Consider the following 26,473-nt stretch of genomic DNA (forward strand, 5'->3'; position numbering starts at 1 on the left):
TAATCACAAACCTCGATCACAGACTTGCTTATGTGGATTCAGACACTGTATGACATGCGTATCTATAAACATGGACAAAAAAGAACAGACACACTTAAGGCTTTACGACGGCAGCTACTTATAACCTGTGTGGTTTCCTAAGGGGGTCCCCCCTTAAGAACAACATCTATTTACTGTAAAGCTAAACTGTATCTGTGATTGAGTTGGTCTTGTACAAGATGAAGCACAAACTCAAACACAGTTACAGAAAACAAACAGGAAAGGCAGGCAGTTTTGTTTTTATAGCATGTATATTACATATACATATATACACACACACACACACATATATATACACATATATATATATATATATACATACATATATATATATATATAATCTAAATTGGAGCAAGTTGCCTCGCTGGGATAGATCACCTGGGATAAACTCCCCTCTGCTGAATCTTGTGTTACAGAATGTATAATTTATCTCATACAATTCAGAAATAGTGATATTAATCAAAGCACAACACTAAAAAAATCTATTTTTAAAGAAATGAGGCCTCAATCCGTTCGTGTCTCGATGACTCCACTTTATTTTAATAAACTATCACAAAAGACAGAAAAATAGAAACATGTCATTTTGTTCGTTATTGAAGCAGTTATGGTGAATATATAACTTACCTGAACAGATGAGGCGCAGCTGTAAACCTGCTGATCTGTAAAACTCAAAATGTGGCCTAACGCCGTGCGTAGCTGAGGTGTACGACTTTCTCTCAAAGCCTTGCTTTCCACACAATCCCCCATAATTATGTAGTTTAACAACGTTTCTTATACAACTCCTAACAAACCCATATATTTCTATAGTCCAATGATAAAAAATCTGATCGGCAGACCCCAAAAAGTTTTCCAGCGCAATAAGTCCCAGGAATACAGTGATCCACATGCAAGTCCAGAATTGGACCACAGCCATTCAAACGTATTGAATTAGCCTGGGGGGGATTTTCCCCAATCAAAGTTACCGTAATTTATCACGCCCCTGTAAAAATGCACTCGCATCCCTCCTGAGCTGTCACACTAAAATGTGCTATATATTACGCATTTATATATTTAAAGCATTTGTATGTATTAATGCATTTCATATATACATAGTGTAGCAGAACCTGAAGGGCTACTCTTGAAGTAAATGTCCATTTTCTTTACTAAAGAACCCTAAAGAACCCTTCTTTAGTAGTGAAGCAGAACCTGTAGAGCTGCTCTTGAACTAAATGTCCATTTTATTTACTAAAGAACCCTAAAGAACCCTTCTTCAGTAGCGAAGCAGAACCTGTAGAGCTGCTCTTCAAGTAAATGTCCATTTTATTTACTAAAGAACCCTAAAGAACCCTTCATTAGTAGTGAAGCAGAACCTGTAGAGCTGCTCTTCAAGTAAATGTCCATTTTATTTACTAAAGAACCCTAAAGAACCCTTCTTCAGTAGTGAAGCAGAACCTGTAGAGCTGCTCTTGAACTAAATGTCCATTTATTTACTAAAGAACCCTAAAGAACCCTTCTTTAGTAGTGAAGCAGAACCTGTAGACCTGCTCTTGAACTAAATATCCATTTTCCTTACTAAAGAACCCTAAAGAACCCTTCTTCAGTAGGAAGCAGAACCTGTAGAGCTGCTCTTGATGTAAATGACACTGTCAGTGATGATTATAAGTCATTAGAACTAGGCTTGACACGACTGTGACCAACATAAGAACATCCCCAAGATCCATCACCTCAAAGTTACCTAGAACCGTCATCATAAAGGAACCCTTGCTACAGGAATACTAATGGGTCCCTGACCTAATGTGGGTCCAGCAATGCAATAAAACACGGTGAGTGACGAGTCACTCTCACTGCGCGCCAGCAGGAACAGCTTCGGTCTGTCTGCAAGCTAACGAGAGTGAAAGGGGTCAGCGTGGTCAGCGTGGTCAGCGTGGTCAGGAATGCAGATGGCCCTGTAGTGGCCGTGAAAGTGCGTATGAGGCATTCAAGCGCTGCACAGCTGTTCCAGGACTTTTATTTCAATACCAAAAGAAACAGATCAACAATATCAAATATATAACTTTAATCTTCAGCATCGTCCAGACGAACTGCCCCAATTACGGTCCGCGGTTTAACGGCCGCCGGGGGCTTTTACTCTAAATCACACATGCATAAAGGCTGCTTAGTGAGCTGCACAGCGACAGGCACGGACAGAGAGGAACGTCCTCTAAACATCTCTGAGCAGCTAGAACCACACTTGCTGACGCACAGCTCCCACTCCCGGTCAGATTCGGCTCATTTTCTCCTAAAAAAGAGGAAAACACCGTATTTTCTGCTCACTTCACTGCACGGCTGCTTGCGTGCTGAGTGTAACACGGCGGAAAAGAATGAAACCGTTAAACATACAACGTGTCATATTTTACACTTGATGCTTCATTTCTTTCCAAACACGTTCCAAACAGTTGCGCACCGAAAGTAATGGGACGTGTACCGTATTTGCAGCGTTTCATGTTCTTTGTCGCAATATGAAATTTATCACATAAAGAGCAACCCTGTATTAAACTGTGCAGAAGTGTGCTGCCTGTAGAGGGTGCGTTCACTTATTTTCACTTAGGACACGAGTGCAATATACAGTGATTTTACAGCTGCGCTATGAAGATTAACGAGGCCAAAACGAGGGGCCACAATTCTGTGGGATACAGTCGCATGCAAACGTTTAAACAGCCCAGTCAATCTGGCTTTGTCGCCTATCTGAGTGAAAATAAGTGAAAACACACTTAAATGTGACAACTGCAGCACATCATTTATATATATATATATATATATATATATATATATTTATGCTAATTTTAACATATTAAAAATAAAACAGAAAATATTAAGCGCTATAACTATATTTGACCACATTTAATGTTTTATTTTTGTTATTTTATGTTTTTAATGTTAAATTCAGCAAATCCACAGTAATCGTGCTCTAAAACGTGCAGAAGTGTGTTCTCTGTGGAGGACGAGTTATTTTCACTTATTTTCACTTAGAAAATCAGCAAAACGTCAATCGACCCAGGGCGCCCAAACTTCTGCATACGACCGCATCTACACAGCCTTAGCCACGGACTCACCTCAGAAGCTGCTTGTCAAGGCCTTCAGTGCATGTAGGAGCAGGAACACCGTAACCTGCACAGCGCCCAGGCCTGGAACCGAGAGCCGCTCATACCCATCATCACTCGCGGTTCACTGTGTGGCAATGGGACGAGCTTCTGATGCACGACAGCGTTTTAGGGCCACTGGTGATAAAACAGTGGACTTCCAGAAGAAAGTCCTAATATTTTGAGGATAAGGTGGGCTAACTGTAGAAGGGCTGACTATAGGGGGGCTCACTGTACGGGGGCTGACTGTAGAGGGGCTAACTGTAGAGGGGCTGACTGTACGGGTGCTAACTGCATAGGGGCTGACTATAGGAGGGCTAACTGTAGAGGGGCTCACTGTACGGGGGCTGACTATAGGGGGGCTAACTGTAGAGGGGCTGACTATAGGGGGGCTGACTGTAGAGGGGCTGACTATAGGGGGGCTGACTGTAGAGGGGCTGACTATAGGGGGGCTGACTGTACGGGGGCTAACTGTATGGGGGCTGACTGTACGGGGGCTGACTGTACGGGGGCTGACTGTAGAGGGGCTGACTGTAGAGGGGCTGACTGTAGAGGGGCTGACTGTACGGGGGCTGACTGTATGGGGGCTGACTGTACGGGGGCTGACTATAGGGGGGCTAACTGTAGAGGGGCTGACTATAGGGGGGCTAACTATAGAGGGGCTGACTGTAGAGGGGCTGACTGTAGGGGGGCTAACTGTAGAGGGGCTAACTGCAGGGGGGCTGACTGTAGGGGGGCTAACTGCAGGGGGGCTAACTGTAGAGGGGGGCTGCTGTAACGCGTTGGGGTCTCGGTTGGTGTCCTGGCCCCGGAGCTCCACTCACTCCCGTCTATGTGTGGATCATTTTGATCTTCATCCTCACTGTCTGTGAAACTTCATGCCCTCTTTTGAATGGGGGGGATGAAGACCCCGATAGCCGTGTAGACGACCCTGCCTGAGGTTCTCCTTCAACAACACAGACAGACGGTTTCCTCCGAGTCCGTCCGGCTCTTTATTCTAGATAAACAGTTTCCAGCTCAGCCGTTTCAGCTGGTTCTTGCACTAATACCAGTGCAAGATGAGCTGATGAGCAGGAGAGACGGAGAGGCTGAGTGTTTCTTTACGTTTTTTGTTTAACTCCACAAACACCTCAACGCCCCTCATTTTACTGTGATCTTTCTTGGTATTAATGCCACTTTAAAGTCGGAATTCTACGACTTTTTTCTTGAAATATTACGACTTTTTTGAGTCTACTATTTTAATTTTTATTAACAGTGGCCCTAAAACGCCGCCGTAAGTTCTAGCTCATGTTTAAACCAGTTTATTTAGAGTCTAGGACCTGCATGTTGAAGTCACTTGAGAAACATTACGGCATTATTATTATTATATTTATTATTATTATTACCATCTTACGATGACCACTCGTGAAGGGTTTGGTGTGAAGTGGTTCAGATGTCTTTACAGTGGTGGTGATGGGAACCAGACGTCGCCATGACTACAACACAGATATAGACATTTTATTTACCATCCAGAACCACCAGAGAACCCACACGAGTCTTCTGGACGTCTGGTTCCTATCACTACCACTGTGAACAGTTCTGACTCTAAGTTTATCAGAGGGTTTCACACCAAACTGCTCTGAATGACTCTGTTTACACCGTAAATGCTGAATTATGAAGAAGCTTTAAAAACCAGTGGGATTTCTCCTTAAGGACTGGGCGGTAGGTTGGCATCAGATTCCGAGTTTAGGCACTGCCAGCAAAGGAGCTCAGCTGAACAGTGAGGCGAGTGATTAGAACCAGGATTTGGCTTTTTCATGTTTTAACTTGGCTAAAATGAATAGGTTTTCTCTTGTAAAGCAACCAGTGTCAAAAAAAGAGAACAAAAAACAATAATTAGCTGATGAACAGACAGCAGAGTGCCCTACCTAGAACATTCACGTGGTCCTGTTGTCCATCAGAGTCCTTCAGGTTCTGTGCTGTAGAAAATGTCCAGTGAAAGAAAGGGTAACTGGGAGACTGGGACTAGGCTAGGCTAGGAGTTAATAGGCTGTGGTTCTGGATCAGGACCAGGTGGGTCGTGGGGCTGTGGTTCTGGAGTAGGGCCAGTTGGGTCGTGGGGCTGTGGTTCTGGAGCAAGACCAGGTAGGTCGTGGGGCTGTGGTTCTGGATCAGGACCAGGTGTATTGTGGGGTTGCGGTTCTGGATCAGGACCAAGCGGGTCGTGGGGCTGTGGTTCTGCTAGGTTTCGCTGTATCGGGCCTGGTTCTGAGAGGACTGGTTGTACTGCAGGGTCTGGATCCCCTGCCTGTAGAGAAATCAAAATGCTAGACCAGTGATTCTGTTCCTGCACACTTAAAAATCTTTCTCATCAAGGGCTCTTTAGTAAAGAAAACGGTTCTAAATAGAACCATGAACATGATTAAAGGGGTCTATGTATGGGGAAATAGTTCTTCAGAATGATGGAGAACGTGTGTCATATGGAACCGTTTTGAAAAGGGTTCTATATAGCACCAAAAAGGGTTCTTCCTTTGTTACAAGCTTGACATTGTCGCATTAAAAGATTGATTTTTTGGTGCCATTTAGAACCCTTTTCAAAAAGGTTCCATATAGAACCACATACAACACATTCTCCATCAAAGTGAAGAACCTTTTAATGGTGCAATGAACTCTTTAACCACGTAAAGTGTTCAGTGAGTGTTCATGGTTCTGTATAGAACCATTTTCTTTACTAAAGAAGCCTTGAACCCACCGTCGAATGGCAGTGCACCTGCAGGACGAGACGGCTCTGCTGAGAATCAGGTGAGGATTCAGAGGGGCAGGTGTGTTTGTACCTGAAGTGGGTCTCGTAAGTGGGTTAGGTATTCCGAGGTACCCGGCCTGGCGCTGGTAGTCTGATAGCTGCTCTGCTCGGGTCATTCCTGGAGTGGGCTTCACTGACTCCAGACGCTTCAGGAAGGCCTACCACACACACAGAGACACAGAGAGAATCAAACTACCTTTATTTCTAACGATTCTTAAACGTCATAAAGGATGTGCTTTTATTCACATGAGTCTCCTATTGTTATATCCTGGGCTAAGCCACTTCAAATCCATAAAACATTCCTGACTGACCAACTCGGACCAATAGACTGTGCAAAATTCTCGTTTTTGAACTGTCGAGGCTTTAAAAGTGGGTATAACTTTCATTTTTGCCCATTTAAAAACGTTTAATAATGGTTTTACGCATCATAAAATGGTCATAACTCATTTTTACATTATCTTTTACTCCTTAGAATTAAACAGGTGGTTTATGTTACTGTATCTTTAAGAAATATATGTAAATGAGCTCTTTTCCCATTAGCTGTCCTGTAACGGGGCCTCATTCAAACAGCAGTCCATCCAGAACTTCAGTGTGAATGGGCGGAGCTAAACCACTGGCTGTATTCAACGGACTGTAGGCTGAATTAGGTGGTGAACATCAGGACCATCAATTCAAATTTCCAGCTAAGTTTACAGATATGGGGCCAGTCGTGGGCTGGAGGTTAGGAACCAGCCTCGTGACCGGAAGGTCGCCGGCTGGATCCCCTGAGCCGACAATGTGTGACTGAAGTGCCCTTGAGCAAGACACCTAACCCCCAACTGCTCCCCGGGCGCCGTGGATAGGGCTGCCCACTGTCCCAGGCAAGTGAGCTCACTGTCCACCAGTGTGTTTGTGTGTGTTCACTAGTGTGTACAGTGATCAGGCATAACATTAAGACCACCTCCTTGTTTCTACACTGTTTCTCTGATACTCTGTTACCCTGTTCTTCAGTGGTCAGGACCCCCATGGACCCTCACAGAGCAGGTACTGTTTGGGTGGTGGATCATTCTCAGCACTGCAGTAACACTGACGTGGTGGTGGTGTGTTAGTGTGTGTTGTTCTGGTATAAGTGGATCAGACACAGCGGTGCTGCTGGAGTGTTTAAAGACTGTGTCCACTCACTGTCCACTCTATTAGACACTCCTACTTCGGTGGTCCACCTTGTAGATGTAAAGTCAGAGACGACAGCTCATCTGCTGCTGCACAGTTTGTGTTGGTCATCCTCTAGTCCTTCATCAGGGGTCACAGGACGCTGCCCACAGGGCGCTGCCCACAGGACGCTGCTGGCTGGATATTTTTGGTTGGTGGACTATTCTCAGTCCAGCAGCGACACTGAGGTGTTTAAAAACGCCAGCAGCACTGCTGTGTCTGATCCACTCGTACCAGCGCAGCGTGAATTTCCGCTTTATGGGACTAATAAAGGGAAAGTTAACTTTTATGGACTGAGGAGTGAATAATACATCAAACTGAGGAAAACGGGCCCTTTAAAACGAGCACTATCGAAAAGGAAACTCTGATAAGTCATCGCTTTTAAGAATTAAAGCTAGACACATGAGATTTACAGGGATTAGTCTTTAAGATATGTTTAATTACCAAAACGGAAGATAAAAGGATGCATGTTTTCGTTTTATGGCTCAATGAAAATCAGCAATGTACACTTCTGAAAAAAGAGCACAATCAAAATAACAAATTACCAAATCTGAAGTTGGTATCTTGGGTCAGGGCATATTAACGTATCAAATATACCTCCAATTCTGCGACTTACAGTTTATACCACCTGCCACTCAGCGCAAACACACTCCCAGGCCAGCTGAACCCCTCAGAGGAACCCCGAGGATCTATTAATGCTAGTTGTACATCTAGTTCCTTCTCTGAAGCTGCAATTCATACGCCATTGGATTTTTAATACAGTTTTGTGACGGTATATGATTTGGCTCAAGTCACTCACTTCATATTTTGCATAGTTCTTCTTTGGAATAAGATCAATACCTACAGAAGCAATACTGTAATATAAGCAATGAATTCCAAAGTTTGAAATATCTGATGCGCTTCCGTAAGACGAAGTTTCTCCAATTCACCCAGAAAATCAGCAAGCAGATCTGAGATCAGCAGGTCTTCGGTGATTTCAACGAACTGGCCCTTTTTACTTTGTGTGGCTGGAGCCGCTTTTAGCGACGTTTTCAAGCAGCATAAATACAGAAGTGGACTGAATATTCATTTTCCACAGGCGCTCCGAGAACGTTCTCATTTTGGAGCCTGAGCTTAATGAGGCGAATGGGCTACCGGTCGCTCACGACCATTTAAGGGGCTAACATGACAGAGCTCAGTCGAGAGTTCCCATGGTGCCCTGCTGTGACGCACTTGCTGGTCAGATAGTTTAAGCCCACTGTCCATATCACTCCCTGCCCTTCAGGCTTCTAGAGGTCAGCAGGAATGTGCATAGGTCAACAGCCCCTCTCTTTATAGCCTGGAGGTGGAAGGGTGGGTGGAAGGGTGAGTGGGTGAGTGAATGGTGAGTGGATAGATAGGTGGGTGCATGGATGGGTGCACAGATGGGTGGGTGTATGGATGGGTGCATGGATGTGTGGGTTGGTGTATGGATGGGTGCATGGATGGGTGCATGGATGGGTGCATGGACGGGTGGGTTGGTGTATGGATGGGTGCATGGACGGGTGCATGGACGGGTGCATGGACGGGTGGGTGGGTGTATGGGTGCAGGGATGGGTGGGTGGATGGATGGATGGGTGTATGGGTGGGTGGATCGGTGGGTGGATGAGTGGGTAAGTGGATGGATGAGTGAGTGGGTGGATGAGTGGGTGGATGAGTGGGTGGATGAGTGGGTGGATGAGTGGGTGGGTGGATATATTTTAACTTTATAAGGAGAATGTGTAACCTCTAACCTCTAAATGTTTGGGCCTTTGAGGGTTAAACTGAAGGAGCAGCATGTTTAATTTTCCCCATTCAACAGGAATGGGCGGGGCTAAACTGCTGCAGGGGCTACAAGATCACAGGTCTATGTTCCAGCGGCTGTACCAAACGGCAGAACAGGGTGTAGCGAGTTTAGCGTGACCCATTGAAGGTATAAATAACCAGAGGCTTGGGATCAGAATGTCACCAGCAGTCATGTCTCCTGGAGACGGCGCGAGAAGTGCTTTGGAAACCCTACGGTAAGCAGAAAGACACAGAACAGCGTCAGTGGAAATAGAGCAAGGGTGAAGGAGCTTCCACCAACATTGGGGGAACTCAGGAAGCCTTCAACGGGATCCTGTTGACATCTGATGACATCTCACCGCAGTGTCTTTATGCAATAAAGCAGTGCAACAGCAGTCTGGAACTACATGTTCATGGGCATATGTTCACGATGACCATGGCACTGGTCAAAAACGATGTATTAAATCATATCTTTTAAGAATAAAATTAAGGCATTTTCAACCACAACTTTACATTTCAACAAATGATGAAACCAAAAACTGATGAGACAGAGCTGTGAGGGTGATGAGTAACTACGAGTTACTGTAGTTTAACTGACAGCTGATAGTGATGAATGATAGAGATTAGGATAGCTTACAGCGCTAAGAGACGGCGCTAAGTGATAGTGCTACACCTAGTCATTAGTGCTACCAGATAGAGCTTAGCTCAGTTAGTGCTTGACCTAGTTAGCTGTAGTTTATAGTATGTAGCTCATGTTCAGTGACAGCGCTTAGCCTGGAGGTCACGATAGGCGTCCTAAGTGATGGTGCTCAGCCTGGAGGTTACGGTAGCCATACTGTGATGGTGCTCAGCCTGGAGGTTACGGTAGCCATACTGTGATGGTGCTCAGCCTGGAGGTTACGGTAGCCATACTGTGATGGTGCTCAGCCTGGAGGTTACGGTAGCCATACTGTGATGGTGCTCAGCCTGGAGGTTACGGTAGCCATACTGTGATGGTGCTCAGCCTGGAGGTCACGATAGCCGTACTGTGATGGTGCTCAGCCTGGGGGTTACGGTAGCCATACTGTGATGGTGCTCAGCCTGGAGGTTACGGTAGCCATACTGTGATGGTGCTCAGCCTGGAGGTTACGGTAGCCATACTGTGATGGTGCTCAGCCTGGAGGTCACGATAGCCGTACTGTGATGGTGCTCAGCCTGGAGGTCACGGTAGCCATACTGTGATGGTGCTCAGCCTGGAGGTCACGATAGCCGTACTAAGTGATGGTGCTCAGCCTGGAGGTTACGGTAGCCATACTGTGATGGTGATCAGCCTGGAGGTTACGGTAGCCGTACTAAGTGATGGTGCTCAGCCTGGAGGTTACGGTAGCCGTACTAAGTGATGGTGCTCAGCCTGGAGGTTACGGTAGCCGTACTGTGATGGTGCTCAGCCTGGAGGTTACGGTAGCCGTACTGTGATGGTGCTCAGCCTGGTGGTCATGGTAGCCGTACTAAGTGATGGGGCTCAGCCTGGAGGTCATGGTAGCTGTACTAAGTGATGGTGCTCAGCCTGGCGGTTACGGTAGCCGTACTGTGATGGTGCTCAGCCTGGAGGTTACAGTAGCCGTACTGTGATGGTGCTCAGCCTGGTGGTCATGGTAGCCGTACTAAGTGATGGGGCTCAGCCTGGAGGTCATGGTAGCTGTACTAAGTGATGGTGCTCAGCCTGGCGGTTACGGTAGCCGTACTGTGATGGTGCTCAGCCTGGAGGTTACAGTAGCCGTACTGTGATGGTGCTCAGCCTGGTGGTCATGGTAGCCGTACTAAGTGATGGGGCTCAGCCTGGAGGTCATGGTAGCTGTACTAAGTGATGGTGCTCAGCCTGGCGGTTACGGTAGCCGTACTGTGATGGTGCTCAGCCTGGAGGTTACAGTAGCCGTACTGTGATGGTGCTCAGCCTGGTGGTCATGGTAGCCGTACTAAGTGATGGGGCTCAGCCTGGAGGTCATGGTAGCTGTACTAAGTGATGGTGCTCAGCCTGGCGGTTACGGTAGCCGTACTGTGATGGTGCTCAGCCTGGAGGTTACAGTAGCCGTACTGTGATGGTGCTCAGCCTGGTGGTCATGGTAGCCGTACTAAGTGATGGGGCTCAGCCTGGAGGTTACAGTAGCCGTACTGTGATGGTGCTCAGCCTGGAGGTTACAGTAGCCATACTGTGATGGTGCTCAGCCTGGTGGTCATGGTAGCCATACTAAGTGATGGGGCTCAGCCTGGAGGTCATGGTAGCCGTACTAAGTGATGGTGCTCAGCCTGGCGGTTACGGTAGCCGTACTGTGATGGTGCTCAGCCTGGAGGTTACAGTAGCCGTACTGTGATGGTGCTCAGCCTGGTGGTCATGGTAGCCGTACTAAGTGATGGGGCTCAGCCTGGAGGTCATGGTAGCTGTACTAAGTGATGGTGCTCAGCCTGGCGGTTACGGTAGCCGTACTGTGATGGTGCTCCGCCTGGTGGTTACAGTAGCCGTACTAAGTGATGGTGCTCAGCCTGGTGTTTACAGTAGCCGTACTAAGTGATGGTGCTCAGCCTGGTGGTTACGGTAGCAGTACTAAGTGATGGTGCTCAGCCTGGAGGTTACAGTAGCCGTACTAAGTGATGGTGCTCAGCCTGGTGGTCACGGCTTGTTATCTACACATGGTCAGTCATGTTTGGCCACTGCAAGCACTGAAAATGCAGTGTAGGATAATACAAATTGTTTATATGCTACTGAGAACCATATAGACTAATGATTAATGATGAGAACCCTTTACTCGAGTCCACTGTAAAAATGACTGAACTACAAGGCCCAACACCGCATTGGATCATTCACTTAGATCCAGTGGGGGGGTGGGGGGGGCATAGAAAGCAAAGGCGAAAGTGTAAGAGTGTGTGAAGGAAGGGGGGTTAAAATGGTCAGAGGGTAGGTCAGGTTACTCCTTGGAACTAAGAATAGAGAGAGAGAGAGAGAGAGAGAGAGAGAGAGAGAGAGAGAGAGAGAGAGAGAGAGAGAGAGAGAGAGAGAGAGAGAGAGAGAGAGAGAGAGAGAGAGAGCGCGCGAGAGAGAGAGAGAGAGAGAGAGAGAGAGAGAGAGAGACCCCAAGCCTGAGTACAATCTGTCCCCTTCTTGCACAGCCACCACACTATTACTCAAGAACGACACCACGAGACTCGGAGAACTCTGAGAACTTTAACACCGTTCATAACCTTCACACACCTTTCAGGCTCTCGCTCTGACTGAGCACACAGCACTGCTTATCCACACAGATCCGCATGGGCTCTTCACTCAGTTCATACATGACAACCAGCTATTTTTATTCGTTTTTTATCTCAGGATCTCGAGAATTTATGCCACTATCACTACAAAACAAACGTTATCTTGATAAAACAATGTTTATGTGGTGACAATGCACTGAGGCAACCAGCACAAATGCTTCAGCCAATCAGCTTCTTACTCAATCATCTCCAGCGAGTCATTTTAGCCTGAATCAGGTCCCGGGAGGCGCACTTCAAGTCCCCAATCAAGCTCTGCCTCTTAGACGGTCACCCTGGAGCAGCAGCACAGCAGATCAGCCCTGAATGACCCTTTGAATGTGATTGAAATGATTTGTGTTCTGTTAATAATGTTCATATTCAGACCCTTATCTACGTTACTCCTACACGCCTCCGTGAGACGCTTCCCAAATCAGCTACGGAGAAGAACTGAGAATACTGGATAAAAAACCTTTTGTGTGTCCATGTTTTTTTACCACAACACCTGACAGAGTATTAAACGACGACCTTAAACACCTGTTGGAGACGGTTGGTGCACGGTTGGGTTCCTGTGGGCCTAAAGAGGTCCAACATCGGTGTCTGACCTCACAAATGTGCTTCTGGAAAAACGGTCAGAAATTCCCATAAACACACTCACACACCTGAAACAATGTTGTCATAGGGCTTCAGTTTAAGACACATACAAAATGGAATCGATTCCTTGGCTGTTTTCAGGAAAAGCTTCCCAGCCTTAGTAAATACGAGCCTTTCCAATCTCCCACTCGCCGCGTCGCTGCGAAACATTAACCTAAATCAGGTTTAGATCATCCTCTCTCTGCACATCCTTCAGCACAGCTTTACCGCCGTGCCAAGTCAGGGCCTTTTGACCTGTCGCTGGCTCTCGCCACTGTAGAGAAGCAGAGGAGTGGATTAGCTGTGAATGACTGCACCGCGGGGCGAGGGGGGTGAACACTTTCGCTCACAGACTGCCCCCACCTGTCTCTGCCCGTCTGACAGCGGGAATGGGCCTCTCTTCTTGATCTGCAGCTCCTCCTGCGCTCAGACACTCACAGAGACAGACATGCACTTCACACAAGACCAGCTCTTGATGGCCGACTACTTTCCTGTCATGGTTATTATTATTATTATTATTATTATTACTACAATAATAACGGTCTCCGCTAAGCCCAGGCAACAGCACTGGCATCAACCCCCTGATGACATGTTGGTTCTCTGCATTGATCCAAAAACACAGCTAAAAAAAGGTAAAGCATGTCCTCCCTCTAGTGGACATTAGAGGAACAACACCCAGCATCGGTACCGATGCACCCCCAGTGCGAGAACACGCACTCTTACAAAAGATGGTTCTTCAACAAGAATGCCAATTTCTGCTAGCAAGAATATGAGATTTTTGTTTACCCTCTCTTAAAATGCTTCTTCAAGGGTTAGTAAAAGAAATGGTTCTATATAGAACCACGAACACTCCAAGAAGCTTTTGCATGATTAAAAGGTTCTTTGCATGGTGAAATGGTTCCTCTGATTGATGGAGAATGTGGTGCATATGATTCCATATAGAACCTTTTTGAAAGGCGTTCTATGCAGCAACAAAAAGGGTTCTTCTATTAAAAAAAGGGTTCTTCTGTTACAAAAAGGGTTCTTCTGTTACAAAAAGGGTTCTTCTGTTGCTACAATATTAAACTATTTTCAAAACGGCTCTATATGGAAGCATCCACAGCACTCCATCTCCATCAATCTGAAGAACCCCTTAAACCATGCAAAAAACCCTTTAATCAAGCCAAGGGCTCTTTGAGTGTTCATGGTTTTGTACAGAACCATTTTCTTTACTAAAGAACCCTTGAAGAACCATATTTTTTTGAAGTGTGTAATGAAACATCTCGTCTTGAGGAGGTTAATAAAGTATTTTGAGCTGAGTGAGATGACACACTGACCAGGTTCTCTCGTTGGATGCGCTGCTGCTCGCGCTGCCTGTTGAGGGCGCTGTGGTAGAGGCGGGCTGTGGGTGGGGCACTGCGGCGGGCAGAGCCGCCGCTGCGGGAGCGTGGAGAGGAGCGCGAGAGCTCCCTCAGCAGGCGCTGGTTTTCGCGCTCGATCCGCCGCACCTCTTCGTCGGTGAAAGAGAAGTTCTTCCGGCGCCGGCCGCCGCAGCTGGTGCTGGACGCACTGCTAGGGCTGGAGATGACCAACACGCTGTCCACCCGCCTGCCTGCACTCAGCACAGCTAGAGCCACGGGTGGGAAGGAAAGAAAGAAAAGAAAGAGGCAAAGGAATGAATGTAGAAAGAATATATATACACATACACTATACTACCAAAGGTCTGTAGTGATGGACTCTGCAGAAAGTCGGTGACCTCTGCGCACTTATGCCCCTCAGCATCCGCTGTCATTTTACGTGGCTGACCACTTCGTGGCTGAGTTCGCTTCCACTGTGTTATAATCCCACTGACAGTTGACTGTGGAATATTTACTAGTGAGGAAATTTCACGACTGGACTTGCTGCACAGGTGGCGTCCGATCACGGTACCACGCTGGAACTCACTGAGCTCCTGAGAGCGACCCATTCTTTCACTAATGTCTGTAGAAGAAGTCTGCAGGCCCAGGGGCTCGGCTTTATACAGCTGTGGCCATGGAAGAGACTGGAACACCTGAATTCAATGATTTGGATGGGGGAGTGAGGACCTCTGGAAATATAGTGTAAACCAATAGTTCATTTAAACATATGAAGACTTTTATACCTAAGACCAGGTTCCTCTGTTATTAAAGATATTGCTAGAAATACAGAGGCAGGGTGTTATAGGGCAAATTAGCCCTCAAAGAAAACTTTCCTTTTTCTGGATTTATCACTAGACTGACAAAGTTTCCCCAACTTTCTGAAATGCAGCCGATCAGCCAAAACATATTCAGAGTCTAAAGTTTACTTTAGTTTTGCGCTGAAGCTACAAGGCTAATGTAGGCACAATGTGCATAATGGTAACTGTACACCTGTCCCAACATGAGCTGGTAACGGGCACATCTCACATTCAACACTTGTCCCTTGTTTTTTTGAAGTGAGAGTTTGATGCAGTACATAAAAACGTGTTGTCCACCGTCTGGTCCACGTATGGAAGCTGATCACAAAAACAGCTTGTTTTGAATTTACTGCATCTGTGATGTCACAAAAACCAATATCCGCCTATTCAGCCTACAGCAGACTGGCTCCACCCATTCAGGACATAAGGAAGTGATACACAATCAAAACGGATTTAATTTAAGCTGCGTTCATATTACAGGCCTCGTTGCTCAAATTTGATCTCTGATTCGAAGGTTCTCACTCGTTTAGGTCAGTCACTCAAATCAGTCATTAATGTGATGATCCGGCCTGAAATGACCCTCATGAGCTCCTCCTACTCAGCAACGTCACGTGACTGAATCACTGCATCATCAGCACAAACTAACGAGCTGAACGAGCTTCGCTGAGAAGATCATTAACTCTGATCAGCTCTCAGCTTCGTTATTAGAGCCAGACGGAGGAGAAAAAGGTGAGATGAGCTGCTTTTCCACCGTTTACAGGCTTTAACGTCTGTTTGGCGCTGTTGCCATGGTAATGCTGAATGATGGCACAGCGCAGTGGGGGGAAAAAGCTCATGAATTCTGATCTGAGCGTCACATTAAGGTCACACAGCCACAAATTGGATACGCATCTGATCCACATATGAAAGTGGCTCAGGTCGGATTTGAAAAGATCAGATTCGTGTCCACACAGTCCTGAAAACATCAGATCTGATTCACATTAGGGCTAAAGATCAGATTTGCGTCCACACAGCCCTGAAAACATCAGATCTGATTCACATTAGGGCTAAAGATCAGATTTGCGTCCACACAGCCCTGAAAACATCAGATCTGAGTCACATTAGGGCTAAAGATCAGATTTGCGTCCACACAGCCCTGAAAACATCAGATCTGATTCACATTAGGGCTAAAGATCAGATTTGCGTCCACACAGCCCTGAAAACATCAGATCTGATTCACATTAGGGCTAAAGATCAGATTTGCGTCCACACAGCCCTGAAAACATCAGATCTGAGTCACATTAGGGCTAAAGATCAGATTTGCGTCCACACAGCCCTGAAAACATCAGATCTGAGTCACATTAGGGCTAAAGATCAGATCTGTGTCCACACAACCCTGAAAACACCAGATCTGAGTCACATTAGGGCAAAAATCAGATTTGTACCACTTCAGCCTGGTAATGTGGACGTAGCCTTAATCAGTCTTAAAGGCACACTGACAGCCTCTTTACACCAAAGTAATAAAGAGAGTCGGTCATGTAAAAATGATTTGTGACTGTTTTGGGTGCATACACCAAACATTACAAGCGGGCATTAAACACACTGCTGTCTATAAACATGGACAAAAGAACATCATACAGCTAAAAGCAGTAGTGAGCAATTATCCCCATTGCTCTGTCACTTGCATCTACAGCCTGGATTCACATCTCCAGTGTCAACCAGAGCAGGATGGGTTCCCTTTTTGAGTCTTGGCTCCTCTCAAGGTTTCTTCTTCTTGCCCTTAGGGAGTTTTTCTTTGCCACTGTCGCCACTGGGGATGCTCATGGGCTCCTGGACACAGACTTTTCTGTAAATCTGCTTTGTGACATCACCTTTTGTAAAAAGCGCTACATAAATAAACTTTGACTTGAATTAACTTGCCGTCTGCCCCCATTACCCTTTGAACTATGCTGATGACCTTACACTCGCAGAGCTCCTGACATGGTCTCTACTTGGCCTTGGATCGTGTGGCTGAAGGGGACAGGAGTTTTCACTTGAGGATATGGTAATCAGTGCCAGGAAGGGGACAACATTCTCTCTCCACCTCCATCTCCAATAATTTCTGGACAAACATCTGTAGAGTCTCCACCTTTAACCTGCTTGCAGCTCAGATATCATCTTTTCTTCTCAGGATGCCCACATTAACTGTTTGCTCTCAAAGATAAGGTCAAGGATCCATTACCTTAGTGTTGCCAAAGGAACCCCGTCTTCCATGTGATGCTCTAAACAGACATACCTGACCTTTCTTCGCCCAGTCCGTGAGTATTCTAGCCCAGTACGGTGGACTGAGAAAAGACATCTTTACCACCATTTACGCCATTCGACAGACACTCTCATCCAGAGCGACTTACAGTTTGATCATTTTACACAGGTAGGTGAAGGCAGAGTTTGGAGTCTTGCCCAAGGACTCTTAGAGGTACAGTGTAGGGTGCTTGGCCAGGTGGGGGACTGAACCCCAGTCTACAGATGTGTTACCCAGTACACTACACCAACCATCAACAAAGTGCCAGTGCTCATGCCAGTGCAGAGGTGGTGCTGGTTCCCAGGAACTGGCGATCCCTTCAAGAACAGGCCCATGTTTCCGCTGGCTTGAGAGCCGAGCTGTTAGATATCTGGATGTGGGTGCTGCCTAGCCCTGAAACAGAAGACAACTTCCTTTTAAGCTTGACAGTTTGCTTAGTTGGTTTCGTTGGTTTCTTCCACAGACCACTGATATGTTTTGATGCTGCTTTTACCGTCTTCACTCATCATTCTCCAAACGGTGGTGTCGACAACTTTACGTGGGGACGGCAGCACCACGCCCTTCCACCACCTGCATCAAGAGTTCCTTGCTTCCAGGCCAGCAAGTTTATGGTTCTGGAATGGCACTGTTTTTCCAGCTGACAACCGATGTGTTTACAGAAGGGTTTGTGATTTTGCCACCGGCACCATGTCAGCAGAAAAGAGCTATTTGAGGAGCTGGAAAGGATCCAGAAACGATGTTGTAGGATCATCAGCATTCCAACATCTTTTCCATCGTTGAGTGAAAGGGGCGACAAGGCTACTCAGCCCACTCTTAGCAACATACACAAGGAAGGTTTATCCCCCTTGCATGATTTTCTGCCTACGGCCTCGACACCCACTTACTCGCCTTATTAGCAGAGGTAATATAGTGCCAATGCATTGAAAGACATGAACTCTCTTTTATTGCTGGTGCTCTTAAATTTCTTTATTAAACAGCCCAGATATTTTAGGGTTTATGTTGGTATTTTTATGCTTCTGCCTATGAGATGCTATAATGTTTGACACATTTCAGTTTTCACTGTTTGAAAACGATGTTTTTACGCTGCTCTACGCTGCCTTGTCAAACTTTAATGAGAACTAGAACTAAAATAAAAAGACTTCTTGAAGCCTAAATACTGCCTGTACTTTTGTCCGTTTTTATAGATAACAGCCTGTCATACAGTCAGAAACCACATTATAGTCTCGGCTTAATTACTAAACTCTTTAAAAAGATGAGTTCTTTAGTAAAGACAATTGTTCTATAAAGAACCATGAACACTCAAAGAACCCTTTGCATGATTAGAGGCTTCTTTGCATGGCCAAATGGATGGACAGAGAGAGACAGAGTGATAGACAGATAGAACTTCATTGTTCCCAAAGGGAAATTGCAGAGTTCTTCAGACTGATGGAGAATGCGTTGTATATGATTCTAGTTCTATTTAGAACCTTATTGAAAGGGTTCTACATAGCACCCAAATGGGTTTTTTGCTACTGTTACAAGCTTGACATCATAATAATACCAGAAAGCTTTTTGGTGCTTTATAGAACCATTCTCCTTCAACCTGAAGAACCATTTCACAGTGCAAAGAACCATTTAATCATGCAAAGGTTCTTTGGGAGTTCATGGTTCAATGTAGAACTCCTGTTCGTATTAAAGAACCCTTGAAGAATCAACTTTTTAAAAAGTGTACAATTGACGTATGAAAAACAGAAGTGTGAATAGACAAACTATCGCTTTAAAACATCCTGATATACCCACCAGATCTCTCGTCCCCATCCGTGTCCGAGCTCTTCCTCCTCACCGCGTCCACCTCGGTAACCGACGGCTCCTCAGTAACGTCCTGCCGCTGTGGCGCAGTAACTGTAACCAAGGGTTCAGTGGGTGGAGTCAGGTCAAATGACTGTCCTGGGCTAACGTCAGGAGTGGAGAGAGGAGTAACGTCCGTCACCGTGTCCTCAGACTCTGCCGTTTCTGAACCTTTAGTTCTCTCTCTCTGTTTGGCCGGACCCGAACGAGGCCGTCGGCGTGGCGACGAGGTCGCCTGGGTGGCTGAGAGCTTGTGCAAGTGGGCCGGGCTTCCCCCATCCCCGCCGAGTGAGCTTTCCCGATCGGACGACGACGAACGGCTACGGCTCCGGAACTTTCCTAAAGACTTTCTGTAGGCTTCTGAGGGATGTTTGGAGGGTGGAGGTTCTGGAGGTTCCTCTCTTCTGTTGTTGTCGCTCTCAGTGTCGCTGTATCCATCATCGTCATCATCCTTTAGAACTCCACCGTCATCATCCTCTCCCTCCTCAGCCGACGAATCAGATTGCGGCTCTACAGAGGTGTAGGAGCGGGCGCTGGACGAGTCATCCGACTGGCCGCTCTCAGAGCGGGGCGGCGGTGAGGACCTCCTGGATGAAGCATCCGAGTCGTCTCTTCCAGACTCCGCCTCTCTCCTTTCCTTCACAGCACTGCTCTCGGAATCGTCCTCCTTTCTTTCCTTTGTGCGGTCAGAATGACCCACGGACTCAGTCTGAATCTGAAGGCTGGAAAAAACTTCCTCCAAACTTTCTGCTTTCAAAACAGCGTCTTTTTCGGTCTCCTTTTCCTCTACCTGCACTCTTCCACCGTCTTTAGTCTGTCTGCCCATCTGAGAGGTTTCAGTTTGACTGGGGTTCTTCACTTGGTCGCCCTGTCTCTCCTCTGGATCCTGGTGGATGGTCTTTCCTGGCTCACCGTCACTGTCAAAGAACGAGTGATCCACCTCGCCTTCCAGCTCTTTTGGACTGAACATGGCTCGGTCTTTCCTTCCTTTCCTTTCTAAAGAGACAGAAGAAGACAGAATCAGAACAGGACTCATCTTAAGACCCAGTCACACTTGAGTTTACCAGCAAATTTTCATGAGAGAAATTTACATTAATTTCAATGAAAATCGCTGCAATGAGTGATTGAGTGGTTCTACAGAAAGGTCCCTTTTTGTGTCCCTAACGTTTACAGATATATTACACTTAAAAAATTAAAACTTCAAATAAAACAATAAATTATTTTAACAGTTACACCTTCTTCAGTCTCAATTTAGTAACATGGATTCATAAACCAATCATCTAGAATTCTAATCACCACAGAAGAGCTCGTCCCCACAGTCGTGTGTGAAGGCTGAGGCCATATTTTGAGGTAAAACATGTTGTTCTGCTAATTTAACTGCAATAATCTACACATGACTATGGAATATACAGATTAAATGGCATAAAGAAAACAAATGGCAAATAAATATTATAAAATATATAATGAAAGTCCCCCAGGAGTCGCGTCACTGGTGTTACTGCGTAACTAAAGACCTAATGTCACAATACAATAAAACATGCTTTTCTGATTATATCATGTATGTCGTCAGTGCTTGTAGAACTGACCAACTGCAGTTTAACTGGATTAAAAAAATAAATAAATCGCTGTGTTTACAGTTTTTGATCAATATATTGTGGCAATTCACATATAGTGAAAATCTGTATTATTGTAGTATTGAAATATTAGATTTTCGCTATATCGCCCAGCTCTAACGGGTAACCTTTCAGGACATTCAGACGGGCAAAGCGGCTTCAGTTCTCGAGAAGAACACGGTTGTGTCTCAGCTCTCGTACCTCAGGTGAAACAGCCTCAGACAAAAAGGCCTCAGGCTAAGCTAAGCAGCTACAGGCACCATGGCCTTGGATGGAAAAGCCCGCGTGACATTCAGAATTCTGCTCTTACTTACAGTCAAAGACGGCAATAAACCACGACTGCAGCTTTTACTATCTGTGCTTTCACAACGTTTATTTATTTGACTAAAGACTAAGCTCCAACTCACAAGCTATCAGCGTCAGCTCTCGCGTCCGCATCAGTGGTGGTGCAATTTTAAAATAAAACTATAGAAAAATTTGATATTGTTCTTATGGTAACACTTTCTATGAATGTCACGTTTGTAAGTATCTAGACAAACATTTATAACATGTTATAATGCATTCATAAAGCATAAAAATAAATACAAAGTTTACGCCCTGAGGTTTCCGGTATTTTATTTCTCAGAGCTGGAGCTGTTAGGGCTGCATTTGCGGGATATGCAGTGTTAAGTCAGTGCCAGGCTAACAGTGGTGAACATTAACGGTGGTGAACATTAACGGTGGTGCACGTTAACAATGGTGCACATTAACGGTGGTGAACATTAACAGTGGTGCACATTGACTTTCCCACATTGGGTGAAACTCTGATGTTGCTCTAGTTTAAACTCTGACATTTGAAGCCTGTAATGAGCTTTATTGTGTTTTAGTGTTTCAGTAAATCCTTCAGTAAACACTTCAACTTGAAGGCTCAGTCTAAACCCTGGAGGCGGCTTTAGTCCAGTACGCTTCACTTTACTTAGAGCGGATTAATACAGCTTATGAGCTCTTATCATGTGTTATGAACAGTACTTATAAATATGTTAACAATTCATAATAAATAATAAGCATGGCTATAATGTTTAATGCATTTTAATAAATATTAATAGCCATGATTATGATGCCTTATGAATGCATTATAACATGTTATGAATGTGTTCATAGATGCTTACAAACGTGACATTCACAGAAAGTGTTACCGTTCTTATTATTATTACTATAGAGGGAGATTCACTAGAAAGAGGCCCCGAATATTTAGCTGTATCTCCGTTAGGATTAAGCAATCTGAACCAAAAAAATGCGTTACGTACCTTGACGTGTGTAACCGATTGCATTACATGCGATGCTGGAAGTGTAGTGGTTGGTTGGCGTAGTGGGTAACACTATTACTCATAACACCTCTGCCTTCTACGCTGTAGACTGGGGTTCAATCCCCCACCAGGGCAAGCACCCTACACTATACCAATAAGACCATGGGCAAGACTCCTAACACCATCTTGGCCTTCCTGTGTAAAATGATCGAGTTGTAAGTCGTTCTGGATAAGAGCGTCAGCCAAATGCCCTAAATGTAAAAATCTCCAAAGCCTGTTGCTCTTTACATTATGTGTAAATTTCATGAAGAATGGGCCAAAAGAAACGGCCTAAAAATGACTTGGAAAGACGTCTGGTTCCATTGACTTACATTAAAAGTAGAGTATATTTTTCCTTCTGCTGGGAAGTTACCATTTTGGAGATACGAGGTTTTCTTCTGGCAACATCAATATACTAAGGAGCTCATTGCACATTGTTTCGTCTTGATTACTTTATGCTAGAGAGAGTTATTGCAGAACATTCGGGGCCTCTTTCGAGTGAATCTCCCTGGACTTCTCATTACTGCTATGCCTGTAAACACTTGGTGAACATAAAAACTAAAAGCTAAGGCAAAGAAAGAGGCAATAAATGATTCAGACGTCTGGTTCCCATCAGCACCTCTGTCAACAATTCAGACTAGTGTCTCTAGAATGGAGCATTTCACACCAAACCACTCTGAATGATCTCTTTACATCTATCCACTAAACTGTGCAGAAATTGAAAGTCCTTCCAGCAGGACCATCATTACACTGCTCTTTACTCTCTACAGAGCCTTGCACCTACACAGCAGCTCCGAGAGACCAACACAGGCTCGGAATCTGGGGAATAGCTGAGTGAACTCCCTGCGTCATGGTGTGGGTCTATTTTAGAGATGCGCCATTCCCTCGGGTTTTCCTCATGGCACGGATCTGTTTCCATCAGCCCGATTAGACAAGTTTCCCAGGTCCCGTTGTGCTGTAAGCCACTTGCTCAAATCCGATCTCGCTGACTCGATGGTTCACAATAAGTGACTCAAATCTGTCATTAATGTGAATGAACCGGCGTCCTGAAATGACCCCTGACATTAGACAAATCTGATCTTTAGCCCTAATGTGACTCAGATCTGATATTTTCAGGGCTGTGTGGACACAAATCAGATCTTTAGCTCTAATGTGACTCAGATCTGATGTTTTCAGGGCTGTGTGGACACAAATCTGATCTTTAGCCCTAATGTGACTCAGATCTGATCTTCAGTCCTACACGTATCTGATTTGTGGCTGTGTGACCTTAATGTGATGCTCAGATCAGAATTCATGAGCTTTTTTTCCACTGCTCTGCACCATCATTCAGCGTTACCATGGCAACAGCGCCGAACAGACGTTAAAGCCTGTAAACGGTGGAAAAGCAGCTCATCTCACCTTTTTCTCATCCGTCTGGCTCTAATAACGAAGCTGAGAGCTGATCAGAGTTAATGATCTTCTCAGCGAAGTTCGTTCTGCTCGTTTGTGCTGATGATGCAGTGATACTGAGTAGGAGGAGCTCATGAGGGTCATTTCAGGACGGTTCATCACATTAATGACCGATTTGAGTCACTGACCTAAACGAGTGAGAACCATTGAGTCAGAGAGATCGGCTTGAGCATTGAGGTTTGTAAAGCGAATGTAGGCAAAGTGGCTCAGGTCCGATTTGAAAAGATCAGATGTGTGTCCACACAGCCCTGAACATCAGATCTGAGTCACATCAGGGCAAAAAATCTGATCTGTGCCACTTCAGCCTGGTAATGTGGATGTAGCCTATATGTCCAAAAGTACCCAGACAACAGTCTTGGGTAAATAACTGATACTAACGTATGCGTGTATAAACATATACGACAGAAAATACCTACTTTCAACACCACTTGGACGTCTGAACCAAAGAACGCTAGCGAACAAAGATCTACTATTCAGAGAAAGGACGGGAATATTTTGGTTTATGAACATACAAACACAGAGCGCTACTTCATGTCAACAGTGCTGGACCACGAACGTATCATTTAAATTACCGTCACCTCCTTCTAACGAGTGAATTCCGTTACTTCAAGGTGCAGCCTTTGTGATCCAGGTGTCGAGTTGTGCACACACAGGTATAAACTCCAGAGAAAAGCATTGCCAACAGAGCGGGACGCCCTAGAACAACCACACATGAGCCTGCTCAATGCCAAGCGCTGGCTGGAGGGGTATAAAGGCCCTCAGCGCTGGCCTGTGGAGCAGAGGAACTGCGTTCTCTGGAGTGATGGAGCTCCATCCAATACCTTTGGGATGAGTTGGAGTGACCCAGAACTGACCATCCAACATCAACCTGACCTCACTAATGCTCAATCAAATCCCACAGCAAGACTCCACCATCTAGTGTACAGCCTTCCCAGAAGAGCAGAGGCTGGTTACTGCAGCAGAAGAGGAACAAACTCCCTACTAAACCCCTGATTTCTGGAGAAATGCCGGGTGGGCAGGCGTCTACAAACGGGTGGGCACCTACTCAGGCGTGTTAGAGCAGGACAGACACTACTGGCTCTCCTGCACTGGAGCAGGTAACTCTGGTCTAATGAGAGTGATGGGAAATGACCCAGGACATCTCTCTGAAGGACGCCTGGGGAACGGTTTCTATGCGTGACAGGCTGGTTAGCAACCAGGTGGTTATACATTATCTGTGCCAGCTGGCTGAGAGGCTCTCTGGTGTACAGCAGAACACACAACTAGATCATGTACATTACGCATTTCAGCGCTACTAAGTCATGGCCACATATTCATTTTCTCATTCCCACACCTTTCTAAGTCGTAGCTACCCATTAGGGTCTCCTTCCTATGTCTTACTAAGTAGTGGCCACGCATTAGGGTCTCGTTCCTATGTCTTACTAAGTAGTGATCACACATTAGGGTCTCGTTCCCATGTCTCAGTAAGTCATGGCCACAAATTAATTATCTCATTCCTATGCCTTACTAAGTCATGTGTTATTTTTATTTATGTAGGATGTCACCAGCAGGGCTCTGTAGTACTATACTGAGGCCACAAATTAAAATACTAAGACCACACATTGCTATACTGAGGCCACAAATTAAAATACTAAGACCACACATTGCTATACTGAGGCCACACATTAAAATGCTAAGAACACACATTGCTATATTGAGGCCACTAGTTAACACATGGAGGCAATGAGTCAACAGAATCTTAACTCTTGGCCTCAATGTATTAATTTGTGGCCACACATTATTAAAAAGGAATCCACATGTCCCCCCAGGGTCTCCACCACACAATGAGATAAATAACACGGCGTTAAAGAAACCGCCTAATATAACACACAGTGCAGTGAAGATGTAACTACACACACACACACACACACACACACACACACACACACACCTCTCAAACACACACACACACACACACACACGAGACACCCCTCACACACACACCTCTCAAAACACACACACACACACACACACACACACACACACACACACACACACACGACACACCCCTCACACACACACCTCTCAAACACACACACACACACACACGACACACCCCTCACACACACACCTCTCAAACACACACACACACGACACACCCCTCACACACACACACCTCTCAAACAAACATACACACACACACACACACTCACCTCACACACTCGACACCCCTCAAAACACACACCCACACACACACTCACCTCACACACCTCACACACCTCTCAAACACACACGCACACACCTACACACAGACACCCCCCACACACACAGATTTAACACACCGTCAGATGTGGGAACACGGATGTTTGTAACCGCTCAGTCGAAGCTCCAGCGCCGGCTTCCCCGCCTCAGAAACGGGCTGCGACCACACTAAACACCGTGACACGAACACAGAACCGCCCCAGCCCGGCCTCACCTCCACAGCTTAACCCCCGCGGCGGAGAACCGGCGCCGTCCCGCAGAGAATCGGAGCGGAGAGGCGGATGGCCTCCATTCGGGCTCGGTTCTGACCCGCTGCGCGGAAACCGCTCTTAGCCTAGCCGGCTGGCTACCTCTCCGAGCAGGCGGCTGTGTGGGTTGTCTAGCGACGGTAACTAGGCAACGTCACTTCCGCGAGCGGTCCCTTCTAAAGGGCCCGTATCAGGGGAACGGCAGGGGGCGCTCCCGAGCGAGTCCCAGACGAAGGGGTTGATATGGAGCATTTGAGTAAAATCGTAGTTTATAGACGCTGAAACGCGTTTGATGTGAAAGAGCAGCGCGAAGCGGTTTAACACCGCCGTTTCATATTAAAGCGCTTTTAAACTCGAGCTGTAGGAGCTTAGAACGGCGCCTCATGACGTCAGAGAGCGCGAACAGCCAATGAGCTGCTCCGCTCGCCCGTCAATCATCCCGCTCTATTACTAAAGCCCCGCCTCCTGCTGCCCGAAACCCGTTTGCTGTAGAAAAAGGAAACAAACCGGTGAGTTTTCTCTGTTTTTAGTGAAATCCGTCCTTCTACTGTCTA

General features: G+C 46.0%; 1 protein-coding gene across 3 annotated transcripts; it reads right to left on the minus strand.

The window, feature by feature from the left end:
- Positions 1-4,491: 4,491 nt before the first annotated feature.
- On the minus strand, positions 4,492-26,061 carry cfap97 (cilia and flagella associated protein 97). 3 transcript variants are annotated; one of them, XM_037532618.1, is made up of 5 exons: positions 25,886-26,061; positions 18,996-20,039; positions 14,100-14,389; positions 5,869-6,077; positions 4,492-5,424 (listed from the first exon to the last, which is right to left on the minus strand). In XM_037532618.1, exons 2-5 carry the CDS (start codon positions 20,011-20,013, stop codon positions 5,358-5,360), a joined length of 1,584 nt encoding a protein of 527 aa, XP_037388515.1. In that variant the 5' UTR covers positions 20,014-20,039; positions 25,886-26,061; the 3' UTR covers positions 4,492-5,357. The 3 variants fall into 3 exon arrangements, with proteins under 3 accessions (XP_037388515.1, XP_017537238.1, XP_037388514.1); XM_017681749.2 differs by having other exon boundaries at positions 5,951-6,077; positions 25,752-26,061; XM_037532617.1 differs by having other exon boundaries at positions 25,752-26,061.
- Between the last annotated feature and the right edge of the window lie 412 nt (positions 26,062-26,473).

The sequence above is a fragment of the Pygocentrus nattereri genome, chromosome 22 (assembly GCF_015220715.1).
Source record: "Pygocentrus nattereri isolate fPygNat1 chromosome 22, fPygNat1.pri, whole genome shotgun sequence".
In the NCBI taxonomy this organism is placed as follows: domain Eukaryota; kingdom Metazoa; phylum Chordata; class Actinopteri; order Characiformes; family Serrasalmidae; genus Pygocentrus; species Pygocentrus nattereri.